The sequence below is a fragment of the Triticum urartu genome, chromosome 2 (genome assembly GCF_003073215.2).
Source record: "Triticum urartu cultivar G1812 chromosome 2, Tu2.1, whole genome shotgun sequence".
NCBI classification, from domain to species: Eukaryota; Viridiplantae; Streptophyta; class Magnoliopsida; order Poales; family Poaceae; genus Triticum; species Triticum urartu.
The window spans coordinates 6,300,746-6,327,030 of record NC_053023.1 but is presented as its reverse complement, the minus strand read 5'-3'; the positions used below and the strand labels follow the sequence as shown (position 1 = coordinate 6,327,030).

The following is a 26,285-nucleotide window of genomic DNA, read 5'->3' as shown; positions in this document are numbered from 1 at the left end:
CGCTCGTGGGCCGGCTCAGCTTGCTCGCCCTTGAGCGAGTCCGGAGCCAGGACTCGCTGAAGGCGAGACATGTTCCCGATGGCACTGGTGAGGCATGTAGTTGGTGCCTGATCAGATCACTCAACTATTGTATTGATGAATGAGATGGAAGCCTCAAATAGAATAACTGCTATCAGCAATCGTTCAAGTTATATTCAAATTATGCCTGTTCGCAAAACAAGCACTCCAAGATCTGTGTTCTCTTAGCGAGAGTATCCTGAAGGTGTGTTACTACCCCTTCAAGAAGGCACCACGTTGTTGAGCGCTCAACTCGGAAACTGTCCGTTGCAAGTCTGAATGACTTGTTGCTGAATCATGCATGCATTCAGAACACCGCCTGGATCTTCAATTGCCTGTTATACATGTAACGACCGGATTTGTGCTTCATCATACGGAGGCCACACATTGTCCCTTTGCCTTTGCCGCCATTCTCGTCGTCAACAGAGCTACTGCTCTCGTTGCCTTTGCTGCCATTGCTGAACGCTAGCTCCATACCAGTGAAGAGGGTAAATTCCTTGTTGGGAACTATAGCGCTGAAGTCCTTGCCAGATGCAGATGCAATGGTACCCAAGATGTCCATGAGGATGAACCTGCCAGAACCAAGACTCGCGACCTTGACCTGAACAAAATGTTGGGCTGCCACTCCTCTGGCAGGTCATCACGAGCCCAGATCCGCATCTTGTCCGGTGACGGCTCCTCCCCTGTGACAAGGCCCGAGAGGTCAGCAGCGCAGGGGAGGTTGCCTTGCGAGGAGATGCCAAACCAGAGGCCAAGCTCGGGGACGGGGACGTAATCCGCCTTGCCATGGAAGGGCATGAGCCAGTCGCCAGCTTTGCTCCACTCACAAGTCGCCATGTGGAAGCAGTAGGTGCCGCGTGCCGGCACCCTAGGCGCCTGCAGAGTTGGAGAAGCGGTAGGTGCCGGCACCCTCGGCGCCAGCAGAGATGGAGAAGCAGATGGTGTCACCGACGAGGGCATGGCCGTGGACGAAGGCTTGCTTGCGGTGGGTGATCCACGGCGGCAGCGGGAGGATGTCGCAGTGCCAGATCCTGTGACATGCGGGGCGGATCCCCCTCCACACCAGGGCCTCGAACTGCGGCCGCTCCTCCGCCATGTGCGGGTAGAGGAGGCCATCGATGATGTAGAGGACACCCGTGTCTTCGTCATCATGGAAGTGTACATCCGTTGGAGGGACGGAGATGGCCATCGGCATCACCTTGGGTCCGTTGAGCCATGGCAGCGTATCGATGCAGCGGGTGCCATCGACGACGTCGAAGCGCAGCATGCGGTTCCGGCGGTCAGCCATGACGACCTTGCTCTCCGAGGCGGTGGGCAAGAAATGAACGGTGTGATAGTTCCCCATGGAGTAGTCGAGCTGCGGCGCCTTATGACCAGCTCGGTTTTTGGCGGGTCAATCTTGGGCGCCCCCGCCTCCGCCGCCGCCAGATAAGTGGTGCTGGAGATCCTTCTTCCTGTCGTGTTGGCCTCGGCTGGTGTCAGTGCTGTTGGCAACATCTTGCCATGCATCAGTCTTGTTCCGCCGTGGGGTGAAAAAAATTAATCTTGAGGAGGTCCAAGCGCCTGTGGCTGTCATACAACCCAAGGTTGAGGATCCGCCGCATGCCGCCGTTTATCCTCTCTCTCCGACGATCTACAGAGCAAGTTGGCACAGATCTACAGAGCAGAGCGGCGGCGGCGGTGAACCTGGAGCTGAGCGGCGGCGGAGGGAGATAATAGGAACGGAGGTAGGTCCATCATGGGCTGGGTACAAACAAAACAAGAATGCGGATGGGCTTTTCCTGGCCAGCAAACCAACACTACCGTTTCATTCGTTTTTTGCACCTTGTTTCTTCGTTTTTTTATTTTGTTTATTTTCTTTTTTGGTTTTCTTTGTTCTTTTCGTTATTATTCTACATTTTTTTCATACGTCAACAACATGTTTCTAATAACCGGCACCTAGCCGATCCCCAATACGGTCTAATGAAGCATAGTTTTATTCTTCTCCCTAAGACTTTCGCTATTTATGCATCCATATTGGTATGTGTAATTGGTTTCCATTCAGCTGTTCAGGATAATATATGTACGCCCCCAGCTCTGTAGTTGTGATAGACAAGACAACATGCACTTACAGTTTGATTCAAAGTTCCTTTCATTGCACGAGCTCGGCCTGAAGGAGGAGGTAGCTCTGCTTCACAACTCAAACGCATGCCAGCCTCCACACGGCTGGCCTTGTTGCTCTGCTCTAGCAGCCTGATGCCCCTTATGCTGAATCCGGTAGGCCATGACCCCGGCCCCTCCAAAGCAGAGCATTTCAGGCGCATGAGACGGTGAAGCCACACACCTTGATTGATTTCAGGCGCATTTTGCTGCTTGCTTCAGGCAACTACAGATTTGCTAGGATTTATGCCAACTTGTCTATGGAAGTTGCCGGTCTGCCTGCTACAAGACTGATGTATGTATTCAGTCGACTTGTTTCATCACTTCCTCATCCTAGTCGCATTGTGGAACTTGCGGTACAGGATTCGACAGCGCCTTCGTGGAAGTGTCTGACGCTGGTTTGACTCGTGCTCATGCTCTGCGGAGCTTCCATTTGCTGGATGACATCAAGACCAAGCGCACGGAAATCTGCTGGTAACGAAACCTACTCTCCATCTCTCACTAGCAGTAGCAGATAATATCAGTCATTTTCTTTATAGATAGCATTGAGTGATGAGATATGTAACATCTTGCAATTAATTAGTGTTCAGCACGCAATTAAAGAGATAATCCAAAGAAAAATGTCAACGGTATCCAGAATGAATGAACTAATGAAATGATGGGTACAAATGCACCCGTCACCTGGCTGTGATAGGCTGGGATCATCACTGGCCCAGACTGGATAGTCGTGCAGCTTTTTAAAGTTCAGTACCATATTTGTTTTAGTCTCTCAAAACATGGAAAAAGGTATCGCGATGCAGCAGTAGTGCTGCTAACTAAATATTTTGCTTGTAGAGTATCAGTTCTGATGTGCTTTCTACACATATTTTGCCTCTAACATATTTATTGGATACATTAAAACACTCTATCAATATAACCACAACCCCGAATGCAATCAGATCTTAAGTCTTAGTCATCAATAAGCAACGGAGGCAAACAACACTTGATAAATTTGCTATGCTCTTGTTTTGCTCTGATAGCAACATAGTCTTCAAGGCAAAGAAATGTCCATCATTGCAATTCCGTGGTGACACCCGACCACGATCCTACACAAACCAGCCAGTATGTCCTTCGGTTATCAATTAATTTCAACATTTTCCCAAAAAACTGAGACAATACAATTAATGGAGGATGATGCAAATACATGAAGGAATATCTCCATAGTTACTGATGCTACAAAACATAATTTATATGAGACGCAAATGTGTGTTTACAGCATCCATGTAGTTGTACGACGCACATGTTTGAAGGTCAGATACGCCATGATATTCACATAATAAATTTCTCATATATACAACTAGCTAGCAAGGAAGTAATCAAACATGCCAACCTGCCAGTTTAAGTTATGTTTTCACCCACAATTTCCAGGAAAATATACAATACATAATGCATACAACTTAGTCACTAATTCCTAGTATTAGTAAAGTAGATAAAGTACAAGAATGTTGTTTATTACCTCCTTGAGCCTTTTATACATCCAAAAGCATAAACTGCACCGAGGTTGAAACCGATTATGTTCTCGAGCCTGTAATGATGGGAAGGCCTCATGCAGTGTTAATTAAGAACCTCAATGTAGGTACCAGTGCTATATATACTTGCAGTCTTACACAAGGAAAATTAATGTAGCTATATACACATGCTGCGGTAAAGGGCAGAAGAATTGTACGTACTTGTAGGTAGTGGAGTTCCATATGCGTACAGTCCCGTCATGTGAACCTGTGATTAAGATTGGAAGCTCCGCGTGCAAATTGGCGGCACTGATAAGGTTTGTATGCCCTTCTAACTCGTGTACCCGTTCATTCGTCTCCAATTTCCAGATCTGATTCAACACAACGAGAACAACAACAAAAGGACTTTTTTTAACGATCATATATCATGTATGGAGACTTAATTAACTAATACAGTAGCTAGCTACATAGATTAAGTAATTGAGCGTCTTCTTTATTTTTTGGTGGAGAGAAACTAGTATATGTGGACAGGAAAAAGGATGGTACCTGTGCAGTTCTGTCCTTACAGCCCACGACTAGATGATGCTGATTATTGCGTGTAAAGTAATCAACGTAGAGCCCATGCTCACCCAAGTTCAGTGTGATGAACTTACTGGGGTCATCGGAACAAATACTCCAGATCTACCCAATATTGGTAAAGGCAGAAAAAAAAATCACCAACACATTTGGCAGAAAAAATATATAAAGAACAAGAATGAAAGCAAACCTTGACTGTGCCATCCAAGGAAGAACTAGCGAAACTATTGGAGTCATTTGGGTCGAAGGTCACTTGCGTCACTGTACCAATGTGTCCGTGAAATTCTGTGCAATCCCAATCTTCGGCCCAGTTCCAAAGCTTGATAAGATGATCAACATCTTCAGATGACGATAACACAAATGGATCCGTTGGATGCACAGCCAAAGTTGTGATGCAACTGTTATGAGCATCAAAGCTTTCCACTTTTTCATTTTTCTCATAGTTGTGCACATGGATGCACCCGCTGCGGTCGCCGGCAACGATCCACTTCTCCCGTGCGGTAAATTTAGCCAAATGAACTGCATATTCAGGCATGGAGTGAATATATCCATGCATACATGAGTGTATGCTTTAGCACGCATATGTGAGCAGTTACTGTATAAAATGTGTAAGTGTTGATTATTGGACTAAATCATATGAATTACGCATATGGGTGCTGGTGCATGCCTGATTCATCTGTGACGTCTTGGATCGAGTTCAGTGTTGCCTGAGGATATAAACATGTAACTTGAATCAGTATAAGTACGTTGAGAATGTATGTAAGCAGCGATCGACAACATACCATTGTCTTGTAGTTCCAAACACGAAGGCTCCCTGAGCGATGTGTCGTCATAATCCTTTGTATTAGGATTATTTGCAAATTAGCAACTGATGGATGAGTACTGACATATATATGCATCACACACACACACACACAGTCGATGATAGTAAGCATACACTCACCAGGGTTCCATTGGATGCACATCTATGGACGAAATTTGCTGAGCATCTCGCTTGGTTATGGTCTGATTTAAACCCAGTATAAGGACATTCACTCAATTTGTATGATTGATTGATACTACGATAGTTAAGAAAGACGAACGGACTATAGGAAATCACCTCAACTGTGGGCTCACTTGGCTGCCAGCCAGATTAATTGATCACACAGTGTGCAAGCCAACAAAATAAAACAATAATTAATTGTGGACCACTAAGCATACAATATGATACTAGCAAATTAAATTATGTACCTCAGAATCAGATGATGTCCCACAATCAGCTTGTTGTTGACAACAGATAACATTCAATGTCACCTCTTGTACCTCATGCCCGGCCTTCTCTTTGGTTGTCTCGAAAAATTCTCGGTACTTGGCCGAGACGGTATCTTTGTCGAGCTCATATTGACCCACCAAAACGCTATGCAGTGTGAAGAAGTCGGCACCGCTATCTATCGACGACTTCGGCAATGGCTGCTGCTTATTATTGCACATTGTCAGAATGAGGGTGTAGGCACACCTTGGCGGCACAACACCACAGAGTGGATCCTTTGCCAGGTACCTACTGGGGCTGTTGGCTACAAGCAGGAACGCGACACGGTCGTTTCCCTTGTTATCTAGATGCAGCGAGCAGCTAGAAGACATCGAAGCCGCCTTCTTTTTTCTCGGCACTTCCAACGATATTGACAACATGAATGTCAGCTCAAGGGGATGGACATGAAGAAGCAGCTCAGAGTCTATTTGGGGAATCAAGCTGGTTTCTGTTTCATTCAGCATACGTACGATTTCACCGATGGTGGGCCTTTTGTGTCTGTCATATTCAACACACCTCACCGCTATCTCCAAGCATTTCTTAACCTGCTGGAAATGTCCTTCAACTAATGTGACGTCCATTGCTTTTTGTAGCCTCTCCCCCCATTTTTCATGTGCCTACGAAATTCGATGGAAGGAGGAGCACATACAATGTAAATTAATGTAGCTGCAACATTAGTTCATTGTAGCAATTAATTAACGACAGCACAAGAAAGGACCTACTCCTACTTACCACCAGCTCAATAAACTTCTCAGGAGACTTGTAATCCCATTCATGATATGATTTCTGCCCTTTCATCAGCTTAAGGATTATAATACCCAAGCCGAATATGCCAAACTCTTTCGAGATTACTTGTTTTTCAATGAACTCTGGTGGTATGTATCCCCTGCATACCGAAATAAGAAAAATATTATCACCATTATGGTCAGTTTAAAGTAAATGTACAGCTTAGGTTGGGGCATTTAGCTCACCTAGTTCCCAACACACTCATCGTTCTATTGGTATTTTCTACACCAAAGAGTCTTGCAGAACCAAAACCAGCTATTTTGGGCGTCATATTCTCATCCATCAGTATATGGCTAGGATTTAGATCCATGTGAATGATAGGACTCTTCAATCCCTCATGGAGGTATTTTAAACCGTCACATGTGCCCTTAATTATTCTGTACCGTGTTTGCCAATCAAGTCCAGAATCCACGTCGTCTGTAAGCATAAGCAACGATGGCATCCAAAATTAGGTTATTATATTTTCTTTAAAACTGAAAGACAACTGATATAGTATCTTGGATGTTGCAATCTAACATATACCTGGTGTAATGTACGTGGTAAGGGAACCATTTGGCAAATACTCGAAGCACAGCCCGTTGTGTATTTTGTCAGCAATTACAATTTTTCCATTATACTCCACAACCACTTGTTCTATCTCATGGCAGTAGCCAATCAGCTGTACGATATTTGGGTGATGGACTTTCGGGATGGTTGCAATCACCTGCTTGATCTCCATATCAAAAGGATATCCATGGAGCATTTTGACAGCAATGGCATGTCCATCCTTATCAACTCCCTAGTAATTAATTTGACATGTCGAGCCTGTCAGGCATGACGTGATGATGAAAAATATTTGGAAATGAAAATAATGTTCACTTTACCTTGTAAACTATTCCATGTGCGCCCTGACCAATTAACCGCGCTTCAGAGAAATCATCTGTTATCTCTTCTAGTAAGCTCCATGGCATAATCTTCGGCTCTACATACGGGAATTTCTCTGTTTAATGAGTAGACATATGCATGCTAGTTTAGCTTCACCGTGCCCTTGCAATTCAGTAATTATAAGTAGAGAACGAGAAATTAGTGCAAACCGGCAGAGTATTCTTGTTAATTAAAGATGAGATAGCTAGCTCTAGCTAACCTGCTGAAGAAGGACCGGAGCTGATGGTGATGCTGCTGAGATCGGAAGGGAGGGTGGACTCTCCATCGTCTTCAGAGAACTATATATATCAGAAAATACAAATTAAGGATAAAAAATTCGAGACATGAAAGCCCACGGTGTAACGCTTCGTCCCATGGGGCGTCCCGGAGGAGCTCGCCGAATGAGGTGGCCTCTCCATGGCGGAGTGGAGCACCATAAGATTCTGGGGCGGTCCGAGAGAGAGAGAGAGAGATTCGAGCTCCTCATGGGTAGTGGATCCAGGAAGATTCCATTGAAGACTTTGAAGGTAGGGGAAGAAGTGAAGGGTAGCTGTTTGCCTCAAGAGAAGGAGATTTCCCCTGATTCCACCGTCGACCTAGCCGTGCCATGGAGGTTGGCAACATCCAAAACACCACCACTCTTTCATAGACCAGAGAGAGTAGGGCTTTGGATTTGTGCAAGACATAGGTCATCGCTTTCGAGATGAGTCCCCAACTAGATGAGAAAGTAGTCTAGGGACATATGCACAGTGGCGGCCGGACAAAACATGTGGGATCTGGTCATTACACACCAGGGACTAACATGCAAATTCAAGGGGTTTTAGAAAAAGCCTATGTGGACTCAATAGCTTGCACGTAGGGCCGCCACTGGACATGTGTGATCGCTTTGAAGATGCATGTCTAACTAGATGAGAAAAATAGACTATACCTTTTCCAATCCAAGTGGTGAACAAAAAATCATTTGTTCCTTGGGACACCATTGATGGCCATGAATGAACTATTTAACGGGCACAAAATTACTAATTCATATGAGTTGCACTTTGAACACTAAAAACTTCCTCTCTCCATTCAGAAATATAAAACACACATGCTTGTCAAGTTTGTTCAATAATATATAGATTAAAGATTCAAATTAATATTGCTAATTTTATTATTATTAAAAAGCACTTATCGCTGATACTACTTTTGTGTCAGATAATCCCTTGAAACTCATGTGCATTTTATAATTCTAGCGAAAAGAGTATAAGGTAGATGCCGATAAACAGAAAGGCCATATGAGTCAAGAGTAATGTCACCTGTTCATTCTGCATGCCTCGGTCACCTATCATCGTTTCAGTCTCGTTCAAACTAGACACAATATCCTGTATAGTAGGTCTTTCTTTTCGGTTTGATATCAAGCAATCTAATGCTATCTCAATGCATCTTTTCACCTGGTTGCAGTATACTTCGAGTGATGAGTGACTCAATGTTCCACGTAGCCTTTTCCTCCAGCTTTCATGTACCTCCAACATCGGTCTTAAAGTTAGAATGATAGCACACACAAAGGCCAATTGATAAAAATAACAGTGTATTGATGTTGGAATTGACATAGAAAAGATGTATTCTTACAAGCTTAGCAGATTTTCGTTTTGGCATCTCGACAATTGAATTGTAGCTTTCATGTCCATTCATTATCTTTACAATGATCACACCTAAACTAAATATGTCGAACTCTAGTGATATTATCTGATGCTTTATATATTCCGGTGGCCAGTATCCACTGCATGTCATGTATGTTACAACAATTAGATGATTAAAACCACAAAAAATAAACGATGCCCAAATTTGATAAACTGCATGAAAACACTTAATAACAGATGCACATTTCTTTTATCCAAACTTATCTTTCCAATTAATAAAATTCAAAAGTAAACGAACCTGAAGATCATATATGGTTTTATATTACGTGTCAAATAACACTGTTTTGATTTACCTTTACGTTAACTAGCAAAGTGGTCCACTCGATGTTCGGGCTAGAATTTTATAAAGTTTGGTAATTAGAACGAAATATTTGTGCGAAGAAAATTGAACTAAGTGTAATCATATTCACAAATATGAGCCATTTACAAACATAGTTTTGTAATAGATATGTTATTTTAATTATTTTATTATCTATGTATGTATAATTATATTATCTATATCTACTTTAATAATAAAGTAAGGTGTGTTTCTCCGATTTTTTCATTCATTCACCATGGAAGGATTTTCTTTTCTATCCGAGGTGGTACTAAACTTTCGTACGTCCGTCTATTAGCAAAGGAAAAATGATTTGTACAGAATTTCGTATGTGGGCCGCGCGCCTAATGGCCCAGTAAAGTCAGCCCATTTTTTCCTGCCCATGCAGCAATAAACAAATCCTATTTCCCGCTGAATGCGGCAAATAGTTTCACCTACGCACAGCGCGCCCAATAATCATCGGGCCATTTTTATTTGTGTCCTGTTTCAAATTTTCTTTTTCTGTTTCTTTCTCTTTTATTTCCTGTTTCTTTTTTATTTTTCCCATTGAAAGTCTATTTTTTAATTTTTCTGAAATTGCAAATTTTCAAAAAAAACGCAATTTCATTTTTTATTCAAAATTTCGTAAAATTTACAAATTAAAAAATGTGTTCCTACTCTAAAAAATGATTGGATTTTTTTGTCGTGGCAAAATTTGTTCAAAATTTAAAGAATATTCCCTTTTCAAAATCTGTTTGTATTTTTATAAATTGTTCAAGATTTAAACAAATACATTTGAAAAACGTTCCAAATTTGGAAAATATTCGTGTTTTAGTGATATGTTTAAAAATTGAAAAAATGTTTGCATTAAAGAAACACATTTTCTAAAATTCTTATGCATCTTTAAAACATCTTCCCATTTTTAAAAAGTGTTCAGAACTTAAAAAATGTTTATGTTTTTATAAGAAGGTTCATGTTTTTAAGAAATGTATGTGAATTTCAGGAAATGTTTCGTTCAAATTTTTGTTCTTGCTTTGTCCAAAAATGTATGGAATTTTCAAAAGAATGTTCATAATTTTCAAAATTGTTCTTGTTGCCAAGTATATTCGATAGTTCATTATATGAATTCCGAAATTGTGTTCCTATTTAAAATATGTTTGAAATTTTAAAATTTTGTCATTCGGATTTTTTTTCAGAATTTTCAAAAGTATTTCCATTTTTTGAAAACTGTTTGGGTTTTTCAAAATTTTGTTGAAGATTTAAAAAATGTTAAAAATTTGAGAAATATTCTTGTTTTAGTGATATGTTCAAAATTTTAAAACAATTTTTGCATTAAAATACACATTTTCTAAATTTCTTCTATATGTTCAAAACATGTTCCCATTTCCAAAACTTGTTCACAACTTAAAAAACGTATTTTCATAAAACGTTCATGCTTTTAAGAAATGTTTGTGAATTTCAACAAATGTTCCATTAAAAAAATTTCTTTGTATTTTTTAAATGCGTGGAATTTTGGAAAATTGTTGACGTTGCGAAGTATATTTGGCATTTCATAGTTATCAGTTTTTGAAAAGTAAAAAAAAAGACTCGAATCTGTCGTTGCATTATATTCTTTAATATTCACGTTGACCATTGGTTAGCAGAACACGTTTGTTTGAGTGCCTAGCAACATGTGGTTGGGTCTTTGAGGACGTGAGTTCGATCACTCCCATACTGGGCCTGCTCCGCATTCGGCACATCGAGCTAACTCGCTTGTTCAGAATAAGGGACACCATAATTAAATTATTGATAGTGGTAGCTTCCATGTGCCAATAAAAAGAGAATATGCTGGTTAATTATAATTGAAACAAATTATCGGCGCGTGCTAATAAAAAAGAATATACTGGTTTGGCTCTAATTAAAGGGTGCCATGTAGAACTAGAGAATGCAGACATGTGGGGGTCTTGATCCATTCTTATAATGAGCTAGAGGCATATAATTTTATTATCCCGTTGCAGCGCACGGGCATGTGTGCTAGTCTCTTTTAAAGGAAATATTTTTTCCTCTCTATAGAAGGCAAACTAATTGAAAAATGCAGTAAAATCCAATTTCTAATATTGGAAAATTAATTATAAGACCTACATCATTGACTACTCCCTCCGACTCTAAATCAAAGGCCTCTAGTAAAAGAGAAACACAGTAAGCCAGGCCAATGTAGATCTGACTCCACACCTAGCCATGTATACTGGATACAGGCGCGGCAGGAGGGGCGGCGCGGCAGAGGAGGTGGCGCGGTTGCGGGGAGGGGCGGGCAGCGGCGACGGCGGCAACTAAGTAGGCGTAAGCGATTAGGAGGAAAGGATCAGGACGGTATCTGATACCATGTAGAATTGATTGTGTGCATCGATATTCTCATTAATCATGCACTAGACACATATATAGGTACAAAGGGTGCGACCGGTGTCTTATGTCCCAAGATACATGTAAATACAGAGGGAGAAAGACACTACATAGTAGGTGTCCCAAAGAAGGTGCACCCATGGGACATCTTTCTTGTTGTAGAATTTGTGCAAGAATTTCATGAGCAAAGCTTCATTCTGAATTTTCAGATTAATGACTCCCAGGCCTTCATTTATTTTAGGTTTGCAAACCATGTCCCAAGCAAAATTCCTCATGCTTTGGACGCGGTGGGTTCGTTCTGGTGGCGTGACGTGCCTAAACTTACACCTCAATACCATGGGATTTCATGTGTCCAGGTGGTTGATGGGACAACTGCCCTCATATGGAAAGATCTTTGGCTAAACAACACTTTGGAGACATCGCACCCCCGGGCCTTTTCATTTGCCTTGCATGAAGACGCATCCGTCAAGGATTTCTTGGAGAGCACGTCCCTGCATGAACTCTTTCATCTGCCCCTCTCTCCTGAAGCCCTTCTGGAAGTTCGTGATATGCAGTCCCTGACCACTCATCTGCGCCCCTCCACGACCTCCACTGACGCCTGGCACTATGCTTGGGGGAAAACGGAGTTCAAAGCTGCAGACTACTACAACTTCTGTTTCAGACATGCCCCAAAACGCCCGACCTTTAAACTACTGTGGCGATCCAAAAGCACCATGAAAATCAAAGTCTTCAGATGGTTGCTACTGCTTGACCGACTGAACACAAGGAACATGCTAAAACATCATCATTACAATATTGGTGAGGTGTTTGACTGCCTTCTCTGTGGGCAGAATGTTGAGGAAACGGTTGACCACATGATCTTCACTTGCCCGTTCAGTAAAGCTTGTTGGGAGAAGATTGATGTTGCCTGGCCCGATTTCGATTCCAGACTTGATCTGATCGCGCAAACCAATGAGGCTGGCCGTACACCTCTCTTCATGGAAATCGTCCTCACGGCAGCATGGAGTTTGTGGAAAGAACGCAATAACAAACACTTCAGAGGGGTCAACCCTAGTACTGCATCCTGGTTGACACGTTTCAAGGGAGATTTTAGCCTCCTCCAATACAGGGTGAAAGAGGCTCAGAAGACCATTGTAACTACTTTTTGTAACTCACTAGCCTAATTCCCTCTTTGTTCTTTGAGTAGTGACTACTTGTATAGTGTTCCTCCATAACACCCCCCCCCCCCGGGTGGGGGGTGATGGAAGGACACCATCTTGTAACAAATCTGTAACACACATGTAACTCTTTACAAAAAGCAATATACACACACAGTAGGAGCCTCTCCTACTGTCTTTCCATCAAAAAAAAGAAAGACACTACAGGTGCGGCATACAAAACCCGGACCTATTTACATGAACACATGTTCAACATACTTTACTTCAGCCGCGTGCCCGTGCATGCAGCAACTACCCACCCACGTTAGCTATGCATGCAACAATCATCCTCAATTCCTGTACGGTGTCACCAAATATTCCTCGCGTCCTCATCCACCAATGAAGAACGCGGACTGGCTCGTGCAGTCCTGTGAGGAACGACTGAGGCAGTCCACCACTTCTTAGTCCCGCTTCTCTCGTGAATAGAGCGCTTACACCATCTCCACTCGCCCCCAGCCCCCTCCAACATGCCCCCAGGGCTTTTTTTAGCGCCGGCGCCGAAAAATCGGCCCAGTGATGCCCCAGGACCTTATTTATCGTCGGTTTGGGCCGAAATAATAGCCGGCGAACCCAAGCCCCCGGGAGGGCGCCTGGGGGCGCCTGCTGAAGCCAAAAGGCGCGTGGGTCCACTCTGTCGGCGAGAGAGAGGCCTTTTTCCGCCGATCCCCCACTTTTCCCCTCCATTTCCCCCCTTCTGCCCCTCTTCTCCCGCCATTCTCCTCCCTTTCCCCGCCATCCGTCCTCCATCCTGCCATGCCGCCAAAGAAGTATTCGGCCCCTCGCACCGCTGCCGCTGCCGTGTACATCGCCGACACTTGTTCTTCGGCGCAGATGGTTCGGATGTTCACCATGTACCGCCAGGACAACAACGACCAAGAGTTCAAGTACCTCCATGTGTTCACCCGGATCGAGAAGTGCGAGAAGTGGGCGGATGTCCGGCGCACCCTCGCCAAGGCCAAAGAGACGTACAAGCCGGACGCGCCCACGCTGGGGACGGGTGATGGGCGCCCTGATGGCAACGAACGAGCCAAGACGGCGAAGGACGCCGCACCGACTGCCGAGTGGCTGCAAGCATCCATCGAGCAGTGCATCGCCGATGCCAAGAACCATGCCGCCCAGAGGGAAGAGGAATCTGAGGTGCGGTGGTCGATGTTGATGACGAACAACGCCGTCAAGCTCAACCTACTCCGGACCAACGTCACCGCGAAGAAGAGGAACACCGACCTGGCGTTTAGCTTTCTATGACTATTTAGATTGTGGTAGATTGCATGTCTGTAGTTTGTGAAAACTTCCTTTTTTTTGGCATCGATGGTCCACCTTGGTTTACGGTCTCGTTCAGTTCATGGGTCCACCTTGGTTTACGAATATCTGACGGTTATAGTTTGTTGATTAGAAAAGGCCCACCAAATTAATGGTTAGATCTTCCGAATTATTGTGGGATTTTTCTAATCTATTTCTCTTTTTTTTTTCTGGTGAGTCCATAAATTCTTTTGTATACAATAATAGATAGATTTAGAACACCCGCGTCTCATGTAAATTTTTTATTATCCTAAATTCCTAACATAGAAGAAGCCCATTTATTTAAAACCACAACTATTATCTGGATTTCATTTTGAACCCGATTGTCCACAATCCTTTAATTCTAAACCTCCAACATTTCTAACCACCCGCGTCTCATGTTGAGGGCGGGGGAACAACCACCTTATTTGGGTTTTCAAGTTGAGGATGGTGTAGAAAGTGGTCGGACAGGGACATATAGATGGGCCTTCACTTTTTAAAAACTTTATTGCTACATGAGGCCGCCACACTAATGTCCATATAAGTTAGAAGATGGTAAGACACTAAAGCAGAACAACGGGTGACACTGTATTATATGGAAATATGAAGAGAAAATCGCTTTGGAAATTGTATTCATATATAAGTATTGTTTGGAAGATCGATATTTTTCTTTCATACAAGTAAAAAAATTCTAGCATAAAGAAATGAAAACACACAAAGAAAGCCTCATGTAGGCGTGTAACAGTTACCTAGGCGGAACTGACACAGAGAATGCTTACCAGGTACCGGCGGAACTCATTGTCTTTTTTGTGTTTTCTTCACCAAAGAGCTTTGATAAACCAAAATCCGCGATTTTGGGCGACATATTCTCATCTAGCAATATGTTATCTGGTTTCAAGTCAAAATGCATTATAGGATGTTCTCCTTCACGAAGATAATGTAGCCCTACACAGATCCCTTTGATTATTTTATAACGTATGTGCCAGGTAAATCCAGTGTTTTCATCTGAAACAAACCAAATAAAATTAGTATTTCTAGAACAATGTGTAGATCTAAAAGAATACATTTCCATGTGCTGTGTAAAATGCAGAGGGCACCAACTTAATTACCAGATATATGTTTGTTTAGGCTACCCTGCTGTACATATTCGAAGCAGAGCGCCATACGCAAACGTTCAGCTGTCACCTGTTTCCCCTCAAACACAGCAAGTTCTTTTTCCCATTCATGGCAGAAGCCAACTAACTCCACAATATTTGGATGCTTGAGCCCCCTGAGATTGTCGAATTCTTTGTGAAATTCCTTATCATCTACTCCGGAAATGTAATGTAGTACCTTGACGGCAATCTGTCTCCCATCTTCATACACACCCTGTCCAGCATATTTCTAGTTAATACTCAAAAATCACTGTTGTGCTAGCAGTAGTTCATGGCATTGTTGAAACGCTAGGTTGAGCATATATTGAGAGTGAAGGAGCTATCGGATTCACCAAGTTAAGGAGCATATAATTAAGCAGAGTTTTGCATGGGGGCGCCTCCCTGGCCTCGTCGCCTCCATGCATGTAGCTCGTGTAGTCTGCATTTGCGTGGATGGTTGTATCTTTTTCCTTTCTCTCTTGTGTCATCGTGCTCATCTCTCTTGCCAGGGTGTTGGCTGTTGTAATGGGTAGTTCTTCTGTTCTGTCTCTCCGTCTGTTATCCTGGAACGTCCAAGGCGTGGGAGACAAAGATAAATGTGATGTTGTTAAAAACTCCGTTTGTTCAGCGGATCCCAGCTTTGTTTGTCTTCAGGAAACCAAACTCGCTCAGCTCGACTCCCGCAAAGCTGTTTCTTTCCTCCCCGGGCGTCTATCGCAGTTTGTGGCCAAGCTTGCCGATGGCAGCCGTGGAGGGGTGCTTACGGCCTGGGATCCCTCCTCTTTCTCTCTTGTCTCCTCCTTGGAGTCCGCCTTCTCGCTCACGGTCACCCTTGCCTGTGTTTCCACGGGGGAGCGTCTCACGCTGACTAACGTGTATGCGCCCTCGGACCACTCTTTAACGACGGATTTTGTTAACGACATGCTCACCCTCCCTCCCAGCGTTTCGGGGGCTTGGCTTGTGGTTGGGGATTTCAACCTCATTCGTCACCGCAGCGAGAAGAGTGGGGGGGCCTTCCACGCCGGGCGCGCATCCGTTTTCAACTCGCTTATCAACTCTCTTGCGCTTCATGAACTGCACCTCTCTGACCGCCTTTTCACCTGGTCGAATCGTCAAAACCCGCCGATCCTGGCTAGGCTCGACCGGGCATTTTTAGACAACTCTTGGGATGTCGCCTTCCCGGACACGAACCTTCAGTCGCGCCCCCGCACCACCTCTGACCATGTGCCGCTCCTTGTCACTGCCTCTACCAAAATTCCCAAGCCGTCGCGTTTCTTCTTTGAAAAAGCCTGGCTTCTTGATCACTCCTTCCTCCCCTGGTTGGGTACGGTCAGTGGTTCTGGCGCCGCGGGTGTTCTTGCTGCCCGGAAAAAAGCATTCAGGTAGGCCACCAAGGTATGGAAAAAGCAACACCGGTTCATCCCCACTTTCGATAATGACTGTCGCTTTTTGATTGATCTTTTCGATTTTTGGGAAGAAACGCGTGATCTCTCTGCAGCTGAGGCGTCCCTCCGGCTCGACGCGAGGCTCGCCCTTGCCGCTTCCGTCCGCAGGCAGTGCGCACACTGGCGGCGGCGAGGGAAACGCCGGGCGGTCCGCGAAGGCGACGAGAACACCAAGTTCTTTCACGCCTCCACCTCCACCCGACGACGCCGCAACACGATCGGTGCTCTGGAAGTTGAAGGGGTGCGGGTGGTGGATCATGTTGGCAAGGCCGCCGCCTTGCTGGGCTTCTACTCTAAGCTGCTGGGCCGGCCCAGGCCCCCCACCTGGCGTTTTGATCCGCCGGCGCTCTACGCCCACGTCCCCGTGGTGGACGGGGCGGTGCTGGTGGCGCCGTTCACCCACGCCGAGATCAAGGCCGCCGCCGATGCCCTGGACCGCACCAGCGCCCCGGGACCAGACGGGCTGGGGCCTACTTTCTACCAGGCGGCGTGGACGGAGGTGGTGCCGGATATCCACCGCCTCTTCGACGAATTCCATGCTGGAACGGCGCGCCTCGACGGGATCAACAGAGCCTACATCGCCCTTCTGCCCAAGAAACCGGGCGTCCCAACCCCGGCTGATTTTCGGCCCGTCTCGCTCCAAAACGGCGACGTCAAGATCCTCTGCAAGGGGCTCACGACGAGGCTTCAGCGACAAATCTCCCTCCTGATCGACGAGGATCAATCCGGCTTCGTGAGAGGCCGCAGCATCTCGGAGAATTTCGTGTACGCCACGGAGCTGGTGCAGTGCTGCCACAGGCGGCGCGCGCCGGCCGTGGTGTTGAAGCTCGACTTCGCCAAGGCGTTTGACTCCATCAACTGGGCTAGCTTGCGGGCTATCATGGAGGTGCGGGGGTTCCTGCCGCTCTGGTGCGCATGGATGGATTCACTGTTCCACTCCTCGCGCTCGGCCGTCCTCCTCAACGGTGTGCCGGTGAGGTGGTTCCAGGTTGGCTGCGGCTTACGGCAGGGGGATCCCATTTCCCCCTACCTCTTCATCATCGTCGCCGACGTCCTTCATCGTCTCATCCGCAACGACAACGAGCTGCGCCACCCCCTGCTGCCGGGTGCCCCGGCGGGGGTGCTCCAGTATGCCGACGACACCCTAATCATCATGAAGGCGTGTGAGCAGGGGGCGGCACGCCTAAAACTGCTTCTGGACCAGTTCGTAGAGGCCACCGGGTTGGTGATCAACTTCGCCAAAAGCACCCTCGTCCCTATGCATGCCGATGATGGTGTGGTGGAGCAGGTGGTGGCCGCCCTGGGGTGTGCCGCCGGCGTGTCCCCGCAGTCGTACCTGGTCTGCTGTTGTCGTGGGAAAAACTGCGCTTCGCCGACTTCTTGCCCATGATCGTGAAGGTAGACAAATACCTTGCCGGATGGGCTGCTCGCCTTCTCTCGCCTGCTGGGCGGCTTGTCCTCATCAATGCCGTCCTCGATGCCTTGCCGACCTACGCCATGGCGGCGCTGCTCCTGCCGCCTGCTGTCATCCATGCTCTGGATGGGCTCCGTCGCGCGTTCCTCTGGAACGTGGCTGAACGGGCTTCTGGTGCCCAATGCCTGGTCGCATGGAAACAGGTTTGCCGCGCTAAAGCCGAAGGTGGTCTGGGTGTGCGTGACCTGGCCACCCAAAATGAGTGCCTCCTTCTCAAGATGATACACCCGGCTGCATGCCTCGCCACGGTCGAGATGGGCGTCGTGGGTCTGGGCTGGCACGGCCGGTCACTCTCTACTCTCGCGCGGCGAGTTGGCGCTGGGCGAGCACCGGGCCTCCATCGTCAAGCTGCTGCCGCTCTACCGATCCCTTACTAGGGTGGACGTGGGGGATGGCAGGTGCTGCTCCTTCTGGTGGGACCAATGGCTTCCCTGTGGTGCAATCGCCTCGGCCTTTCCCGCTCTCCTCTCGCATGCTGTCGAGGTCGAGGTCACGGTGTGGCAGGTGAGGCGGCACGGGCTTCTTAGCTCTCTGGTTCCAAGACTCACGGCCGTCGGTGCGCACGAGCTGCGGGAGGTACAGAGGTTGTTGGGCGAGGCGCCACGCCCTAACGGCACCGATGAGCGTTGGCTGATACACGCTCGGGCGCGAGCGGAGGGCTTGTCCTCCAGCTCGGTCTACGCCCTCATGCGGTTCGGCAGGGTCACCGCCCCCTTCGCCACTATGATATGGAGCGCGCGAGTGCCGTCCAGGGTCAAAGTGTTCTGCTGGCTGCTGGTTCAGAGACACATCCACACGCGGGACGTCCTGCTTCGGAAGTGCATTCTTGCAGCCGATGAGGATGGCTGCCCCCTGTGCCCTACTGTGCTCGAGACTGTAGACTACCTGATGTTCACCTGCCCGTTCGCGGCAGATTTCTGGCGCAAAGTGGGGGTGTGCGTGGACGGGGCGTCGGCCTCCAACCTGAACGCCCTTGCTAGGGCGGCGAGAGATGTGGTCGCCTCTGAAGGGGAATTCGTGATGCTGTGCTGCTGGCAGCTATGGAAACATCGCAACGCCGTGGTCTTCCAGCGGCTGGTGCCGTCCTTGTCCAGAGCCCGTCAGTGCTGTAGAGAGGATGCCGATCTGTGGCGTGTGCGCTTGCAACAAGATCCCCGGGCTCATGTCGACTCCTGCCTTATGGCCCTTGCTAACTAGGCTTGCCCCCCCCCCCTCCTGGGTGGTTTGTACCCATGTTTACCTGTCTTGTCTGTAATAGCTCTCTCTCTGTGTAAAAATTCTGGAGGCCTAGCCGTCGTGATCAATATATTCAGGTGGGGGAAACTCCCCCCCCCCCCCCCCCCCCCCCCCCCCCCCCCGGTTGAAAATTCCAAAAAAAAAAGATAAATGGTAACATGGTTTAATTAATCCATAATACGTTACTACGTACCTTGTAAACTGTTCCGAATCCACCACTCCCAAGTATTCGTGCCTCATCGAAATCATTTGTAATCTGTTTTATCAATTGGTATGGTAGCTTACTTGGCTCGCTTCCACTTGTGGGTTGTTCTAGCAGCTTGGCCTCCATACCACATATGCTTAGATCTGGCATGGCACCAAAAACAACACTAAGTGAAAGAAGCCTGCAAAACTGAAAAAAGGATGCAAAGGAAGGAACGCTCCTGCTCCTGTGTAGTAATTCGTACCTCAAACGCAACCAGATCTCCTCTCAAGTTTCAGCTTGAGGTTGGTGATCAGATCTGCCGCCGTGTTAGAGCTCCACCGCTGCAGCCGCCATGGCCGCACTGCCTGCTTGTGCTCCCGCCCCCGTCACCGACGGCCACGGGGTCCTAAGGGAGGGAGGAAGGTGCGAGAGATACGCTGCACCGGCTAATAATTGACTCGCGTGGGGCCATAACTCCAACGAAATTTTCTTTCTTTCTACGGGAGCATTTATTACCAGCGGACCCATCGATTGTGCAATCCAACAACCGTGATCATTATCCGACCCATTCCGATAGGACAAAAAAAGCAAGAATACACAAAAGAGTACGTCCAGAGGAAAAAAAATAAAAAGCGAACACTAGGCGCATGTCGACCGGTCCAAAATTCGGCTCGTTGCCACACAGCCGCGGGATCCTTTGCCCACGTAGCCGTTCGATGGGAGCCATCGTCTTCCTCACATCTCTTTTTTTTTTTTTGCGAACAAAACCACTTTCATTACTCAACCAGAGTCATTACACTCAGACTGACAAATTGTCTCGACCTCGTCCGGAGCACAGCGCAGCCAGACAGCCGTCTTGGGGAGCGTGCGCCCCATGTGAGCCAGTGCATGGCTCGCCTTGTTTTGGTCTCTACCGATGGCGATTATTTCATGTGGCCTACCAGCTAAGAGTTGCTTGATGTCATTTACCATGGGAGCTAGCAAGGATCTATCAGGAAGCTGGGCCTGAATCATCTGTGCAGCTACCAAGCAGTCCGTCTCCACCATGAGATGTTCACTACTTCTCTCCATTGCTAGCGACACCCCCTCCAGGATTGCTACAATCTCCGCTTCTAGAGCATTCACACACCGCTGGATAAAACGACATGATGCAAAGATAACAGCGCCTGTATGATCACGGAGCAGCATGCCGGCTCCACCTGAAGCATCCTCATCTCGCCACGAGCCATCTACATTTAATTTCACCCACCCCATTGGCGGTTTCTTCCAATGCTCTGGTGGTCTAGCCGGACGCTTCACCTGCTCCCTGTGGCTCCGCTCCTGCTTGCTGTAGACAATCACAGATTTCCCTTTGTCAACATCAGCATGAGGGTGCTGTTGTACGCTCAACAGTGAGTTGATATATCCGCATAGGAATCTGAAGGAGGTTTCCACCGGGGGAGCTGGCTTGTTATGATAAACCTCGTTACGGACGTGCCAGTTTCGCCATAGAGTCATGATTACTGGTAGTCGTCCGTCCGCTTAGCAGCCATCAAGCAGGTGCATAACCCACTCTGGGCAGTATTGACAACATCCTCCAGCTTGGGCATCGTCCTCCATGTGTTCGCCATCACATTCTAGAGTCGCTGGGCCAATGGGCATCTGCAAAGGGCGTGGAACGTATCCTCGCATTCCATGCCACACAGAACACATATATCAGTGATCTCCAAATTTCTTTTATTTTTATTTTGAAGTGTGGCCAGAGAATTTGCCGCAACCCTCCATGCGAAAACTTGTACCTTTGGGGGAGCAGGGCACCCCCACACTGCCTTCCAGACGGCACGCGTGCGGACACTGAAGAAACCTCGTGCATCAGGCGCCCATGACAAAACATTCTCCAGCCGGCGTGGGCTGGCCTTGATCACCAAAATGCACTGCACATCTGGGGCCACAAAATGCTGCTGAAGAAGGTCCGTCCTCCATCGGCCATTGATACCAAGAAGATCTGACACCCTCCAAAGCCGACAAGTGCCTCGTGGTGTAATCGGCCGGTAGGATGTTGGCCGTGGGATCCAAGGATCACGCCAAATACGGATGTGTTCGCCGTTCCCCACTCGCTAGATGAGTCCTTTTTTCAGGAGCTCAAGCCCATGTTGAATGGCATGCCACGTCGATGATGCGTTGCCTGAAAAAACTATATCCTCAAGGGATCCATTTAGGATAATATTTTGCTTTCAATACCTGAGAGCATAGCGAGTCTGGATTGATCAATAGACGCCATGCTTGTCGCGCGAGGAGGGCTTGATTAAACAACCGGAAGTCACGGAAGCCAAGGCCGCCCTTTCCTTTTGGCTCCAGAAGCTTATCCCAAGCATGCCAGTGTGTTTTCCTTTTCCCTTGCTTCGAGCCCCACCAGAAGTTTGGTACAAGCCGCGTGAGGTCATAGCAGATAGCATATGGCAATTTTAAAAACCCCATTATGTATGTCGGAATGGCCTGCAAGACAGATTTAATTAAAGACTCTTTCCCTGCCTTTGAGAGAGTATCCCCCCACGCCATGATCCTCTTCGTCAGGCTAGCTTGTAACATTTGAAACGTTCCCTTATGCATACGCCCATCAGGTGTGGGTAAGTCAAGATATCTTCCTTCAAATTCTGAATTTTGCACCTGCAAGACTTGTCTGACACAGGTTTGTATTACCAATGGGCAACTATCACCAAACTGTATAGAGCATTTCTGAGGATTTATAAGTTGTCCAGTGGCCCGCGCAGATCTGTGTATAATATCCTTCACATAAGTGGCTTGCATAACATTAGCCTTAAAGAACAAGAGGGTATCGTATGCAAACAACAAGTGTAATATTCCAGGTGCTCTGCTACATATCTTAATAGGTTTGACTGCCCGTGCCATCACTCCCTGCCTTAGTAAAGCAGACAAACCGTCGGCCACAAATAGGAATAGAAATGGGGACAGGGGGTCACCTTGCCGAAGCCCACGCGTCGGTTCAAACGAATCCAAGATGGCTCCATTAAATTTGACTGAATATCTCACCGAGGTAACACATGACATTATCCATTGTACCCACTGGTGGGAGAATCCCAACTTGATCATTGCTTGCTCCAAGAACCCCCAGTCCACCCTGTCATAAGCCTTGGATAGATCCAGTTTGTATGCACAGAAACTATTCTCTGGATTTTTCTCATGCTGAAGGAAGTGAAGGCACTCAAAGGCTAACAGTGCATTATCTGTGATCAAACGCCCTGGAACAAATGCACTCTGGTAAGGCGAAATGATGTCATTTAAGATTGGTCTCAGTCTGTTCACCAAACACTTAGCAACAATTTTATAGATGACATTACACAGACTTATAGGTCTGAAATCATTGAGTCGAACCGGGTTATCAACTTTTGGAATAAGAACAATTACTGTTTCATTAACCCCATCCGGCATGTGTCCTGTGCTGAAAAAGTCCTTGACCGCCTCAATAATTTCTCCTTTCATTGCTGCCCATTCCGGTAGGTCAAGAAAACTTTTTAAACTTTGACAAAGTTTGTAAACAAAAATACCAAACATATACAATAACAAATCAACACCATTATATTTGTTATTGAATGTACTTTCACATCATATAAATTTGTTATGGTAAATTAATGTTTATACTGTTTTCTATAAACTTGTTAAAACTTTACAAAGTTTGACTTCAGTCAACTCTAATATGCACATTAAATAAAAACAGATAAAAATTGGGCATAGATCTTTTGTGGCATGCTATACATCTAGAACGTCAACATGATCCAATTTTACTTAAAACATTTTACTATTTCTTGGTTGTTCTGCCATATGGCTTGGGATCACAACAATATCAATGTCACATGGGTAACACATTGTAGTGCATCCAAGGAGTCATTAAAATGACAAGGGCTTTGGGTCTCTAATTTGTCCGATACCTAATATGTCAGAGAATTTGGTATTTTTAAAATTGATTTATAGAGCGAGAAAAATCTGCTTATTGATGGTTGCAGATTCAACTACATATTTTTCCTCGTTTTAATAAGTCTATAAAAGGATGTAACTAAAAAAATGAACATAAGTGACACACATATTGTACTTTACAAAATAATAGCACATGCATAACAAAATACGAGGAAAGACATCAAGTTAATTCGTACAAACATACATACAAGGAACTGAAGAGAAGGAAGTAAAAAAAAATAGTAGGAAGGTTCATACGAAAATTAACCTTCTTGAAGAGTTCAATGGCTGTGTCGGCTTCCAGACCTTTGACATTAAACACGAGATCTCCCTTATCTCCGCGGCAATGGGTGGCAATTTGTTGTTCAGTTGTTACCGCGATGATAACATTCTGACGATGAGATCCAGATACCAAGTCAGCTTTTATGAGATCCCATTCTTTCTTGGACTGCAGTCCATCAATAACAACCAGGCATCTATACTTTTTCATAATCTCACAACACTCTACAATGGGATTTCTACTTCCCATTGTACACAAGTCCTCAGTTTCACTGGCTTGAAGATATCCAGAAGTAAGATTAGCAAGTAGGACTCTAGAGAAGTCCCATAAATTGAATGGATGTGATACATCCACCCAACCATACTTCTCAAATAGTTTGGCCTTAAGAATTCTCTGGCAGAACATGTTCTTGACGAGAGCCGATTTTCCAACCCCAGCTATTCCCCACACGGACATAATTTGGTAGCTTTTGCGTCGTGCAAAAATTACATTTAGATCAAGATCTATCATTTCTGACTCGCGTCCAACAAGAGGATGCTTGACTATCCACTTCTTGGCTGCTTCCTCTTTACAGTTGCTGATTGATACATTCTGGCTGGCGGGTGCATTATTGATCTCCATGCATTTATCCGCATCATATTGAGACCCCTACAAATAATTAGTTACATACATATATATACATTAGTTTGTGCAAATTGAGGACATCATTAAATGTGTAATTAGTCCATTCACCAATAGAAACAAAAACAGATTGCAAAAATACGTAAAAATAATAATGTTATTGTGAATTTGTGATACAAAATATGCAGTTATTTTAAAGCACTTTTGCTGAGAATGTGATTAACTGGCTAGTTGAGGCGCAGCACTTGGTATGGATGTCCCACAGACAAACTTGCCACCTCATATTGCTGCGTGGACAAGATGATGCAGCTGCCACTCTTCATGTTTGGAAAAAACCTCCTGATAGCATCCCACTCTGCCATGGTGGACAGGTCTTCCAACACAACAAGATACCTATTTTTCATGACAAGCCGCTCGAAATCCTTGAGGGAATCTCCTCCTCCTTGCATGGCCTCCTCCATCTTCATTAGGGCTTGTACACCACCACCTACCGACGTCGCGGCATAGAACTGAGCTGTCAAAGACCGGATGAACTCGCGGGGATCGAAAGGACGCATCAGCTTCACCCAGGCACGGTAGGCGAAGTTTTTGCATGTTTCAGTATCAATGTAGGCGTTCCAATTCCAAGCGATGGATGCCATCCCAAGATCCTCCCCACCTCCGGTGCTGGTGCCGGTGCCCGTGCCCCAGATTGAGATCACTCTGAGGTCGTCGCCTTTCTTGGTGGTGAGCAGCTGGGTGAGGTCCCGCTGGCGCCCTTTTTGGGTGGTTTTGAATGCCGCCTCGAAGAGGCTGTTGAATGCCGTCGTGCCGCCCGCGTCATCACGGGATGATGGCTGCTGATCATGCTTCTCCCCGGCGGCGGGCTTGGAGCCAGAGTCGCTGATGAGGCTGTAGCGTGTGTTCCTGTTGCTGACGTCCTCCACCCTGGCCTTGAGGCGGTCCAGCTCGTCCACGGCCTCGTCGAGCGGCAGCGGCCCCAGATCCACGCAGGACCTGGGGAGCCAGCTTGCCGGCTTGATCAGGCGGAGCCACCAGCTGCTCTTCTTGTCGAGGTGGACGACGAACTCGATGCAGTCCTCCACGTCGTAGGCGAGGTCGCGGATCTGTCGCACCCACGTCCACGATCTGCCATGGCTCCCTCCCTCTCACTAGCTACCTAGATCCCTCTCCTACTCTAGTAGCTTACTGTGTTTAATCTGTGTGTTCTTGTCTGGCTTATCAACTTACTGTGTTCAAAGTGCCAATCCCATGTACTTCACTTCTTGCGCTGGTTTCAGCTCTTGCGTTGCCCGTAAGCTGCAGCACTTCTTTAAATTTAAGTATAGTCTTGCAGTCCAGTGGATCGATGAAATGATGCCCCACTAATTAACATGGTTCTGTGCTGGCACTAATATCCTAGCTATATTGCTGTGTATTGTCGCATACTCACATGGTGCTATAGGGGGGGCGGTCCCAAAGATATTAATTTACACAAGCCATGTGAGCTGTTTCTTATGCAGAGTGCCAGAAGATGTGCATCATGTCATGTTCAAGTCTGGTTGTACCTAGGTAAATGAAATGGCTTGTGGGATTTAATTATGTAGAGTCGTATTTGGAATACTATGAACTAGTGGATCGTCGAATGGCATTGTTTAAACAAGCCCAGACTGGCCGGACATGTTTTGAACTGTTAGGTCGTTAACAAAAATGACAGATCTTGCTAAAACGAAATATCTTCTTGAACGCCTTCTCCTTTGCATTTATCAAACTAGACATAAAGGGATCTAATTAGTGATATTTGTTGTTTCAAGGGCATCATGCGCCATGAAACGGCTCATTATGAAATTGTTGAACAACAATGGACTATTATTTTCCCAAGAGCTGTGAGACGACTTGGGGGTCCCGAAAAATGG

General features: G+C 46.3%; 1 protein-coding gene and 2 pseudogenes across 5 annotated transcripts; all 3 read right to left on the bottom strand.

Moving 5' to 3' along the window:
• Nucleotides 1-282: 282 nt before the first annotated feature.
• On the bottom strand, nucleotides 283-2,671 carry LOC125535015 (annotated as a pseudogene).
• Nucleotides 2,672-2,983: 312 nt separating this feature from the next.
• LOC125535013 lies at nucleotides 2,984-20,021 on the bottom strand. 5 transcript variants are annotated; one of them, XM_048698075.1, is made up of 22 exons: nucleotides 19,801-20,021; nucleotides 19,545-19,699; nucleotides 15,550-15,759; nucleotides 15,173-15,431; nucleotides 14,843-15,068; nucleotides 8,845-8,995; nucleotides 8,532-8,738; nucleotides 7,457-7,535; nucleotides 7,197-7,312; nucleotides 6,856-7,111; nucleotides 6,519-6,750; nucleotides 6,280-6,433; nucleotides 5,490-6,164; nucleotides 5,359-5,379; nucleotides 5,203-5,264; nucleotides 5,042-5,096; nucleotides 4,927-4,966; nucleotides 4,450-4,778; nucleotides 4,230-4,364; nucleotides 3,906-4,054; nucleotides 3,692-3,760; nucleotides 2,984-3,281 (listed from the first exon to the last, which is right to left on the bottom strand). In XM_048698075.1, the coding sequence occupies exons 2-22, from the start codon at nucleotides 19,680-19,682 to the stop codon at nucleotides 3,227-3,229; spliced, it is 3,618 nt and encodes a 1,205-aa protein (XP_048554032.1). In that variant the 5' UTR covers nucleotides 19,683-19,699; nucleotides 19,801-20,021; the 3' UTR covers nucleotides 2,984-3,226. The 5 variants fall into 5 exon arrangements, with proteins under 5 accessions (XP_048554032.1, XP_048554033.1, XP_048554034.1 ...); XM_048698076.1 differs by having other exon boundaries at nucleotides 7,197-7,294; XM_048698077.1 differs by lacking the exon at nucleotides 5,359-5,379.
• A 297-nt stretch (nucleotides 20,022-20,318) lies between these two features.
• On the bottom strand, nucleotides 20,319-25,872 carry LOC125534701 (annotated as a pseudogene).
• Nucleotides 25,873-26,285: the final 413 nt, after the last annotated feature.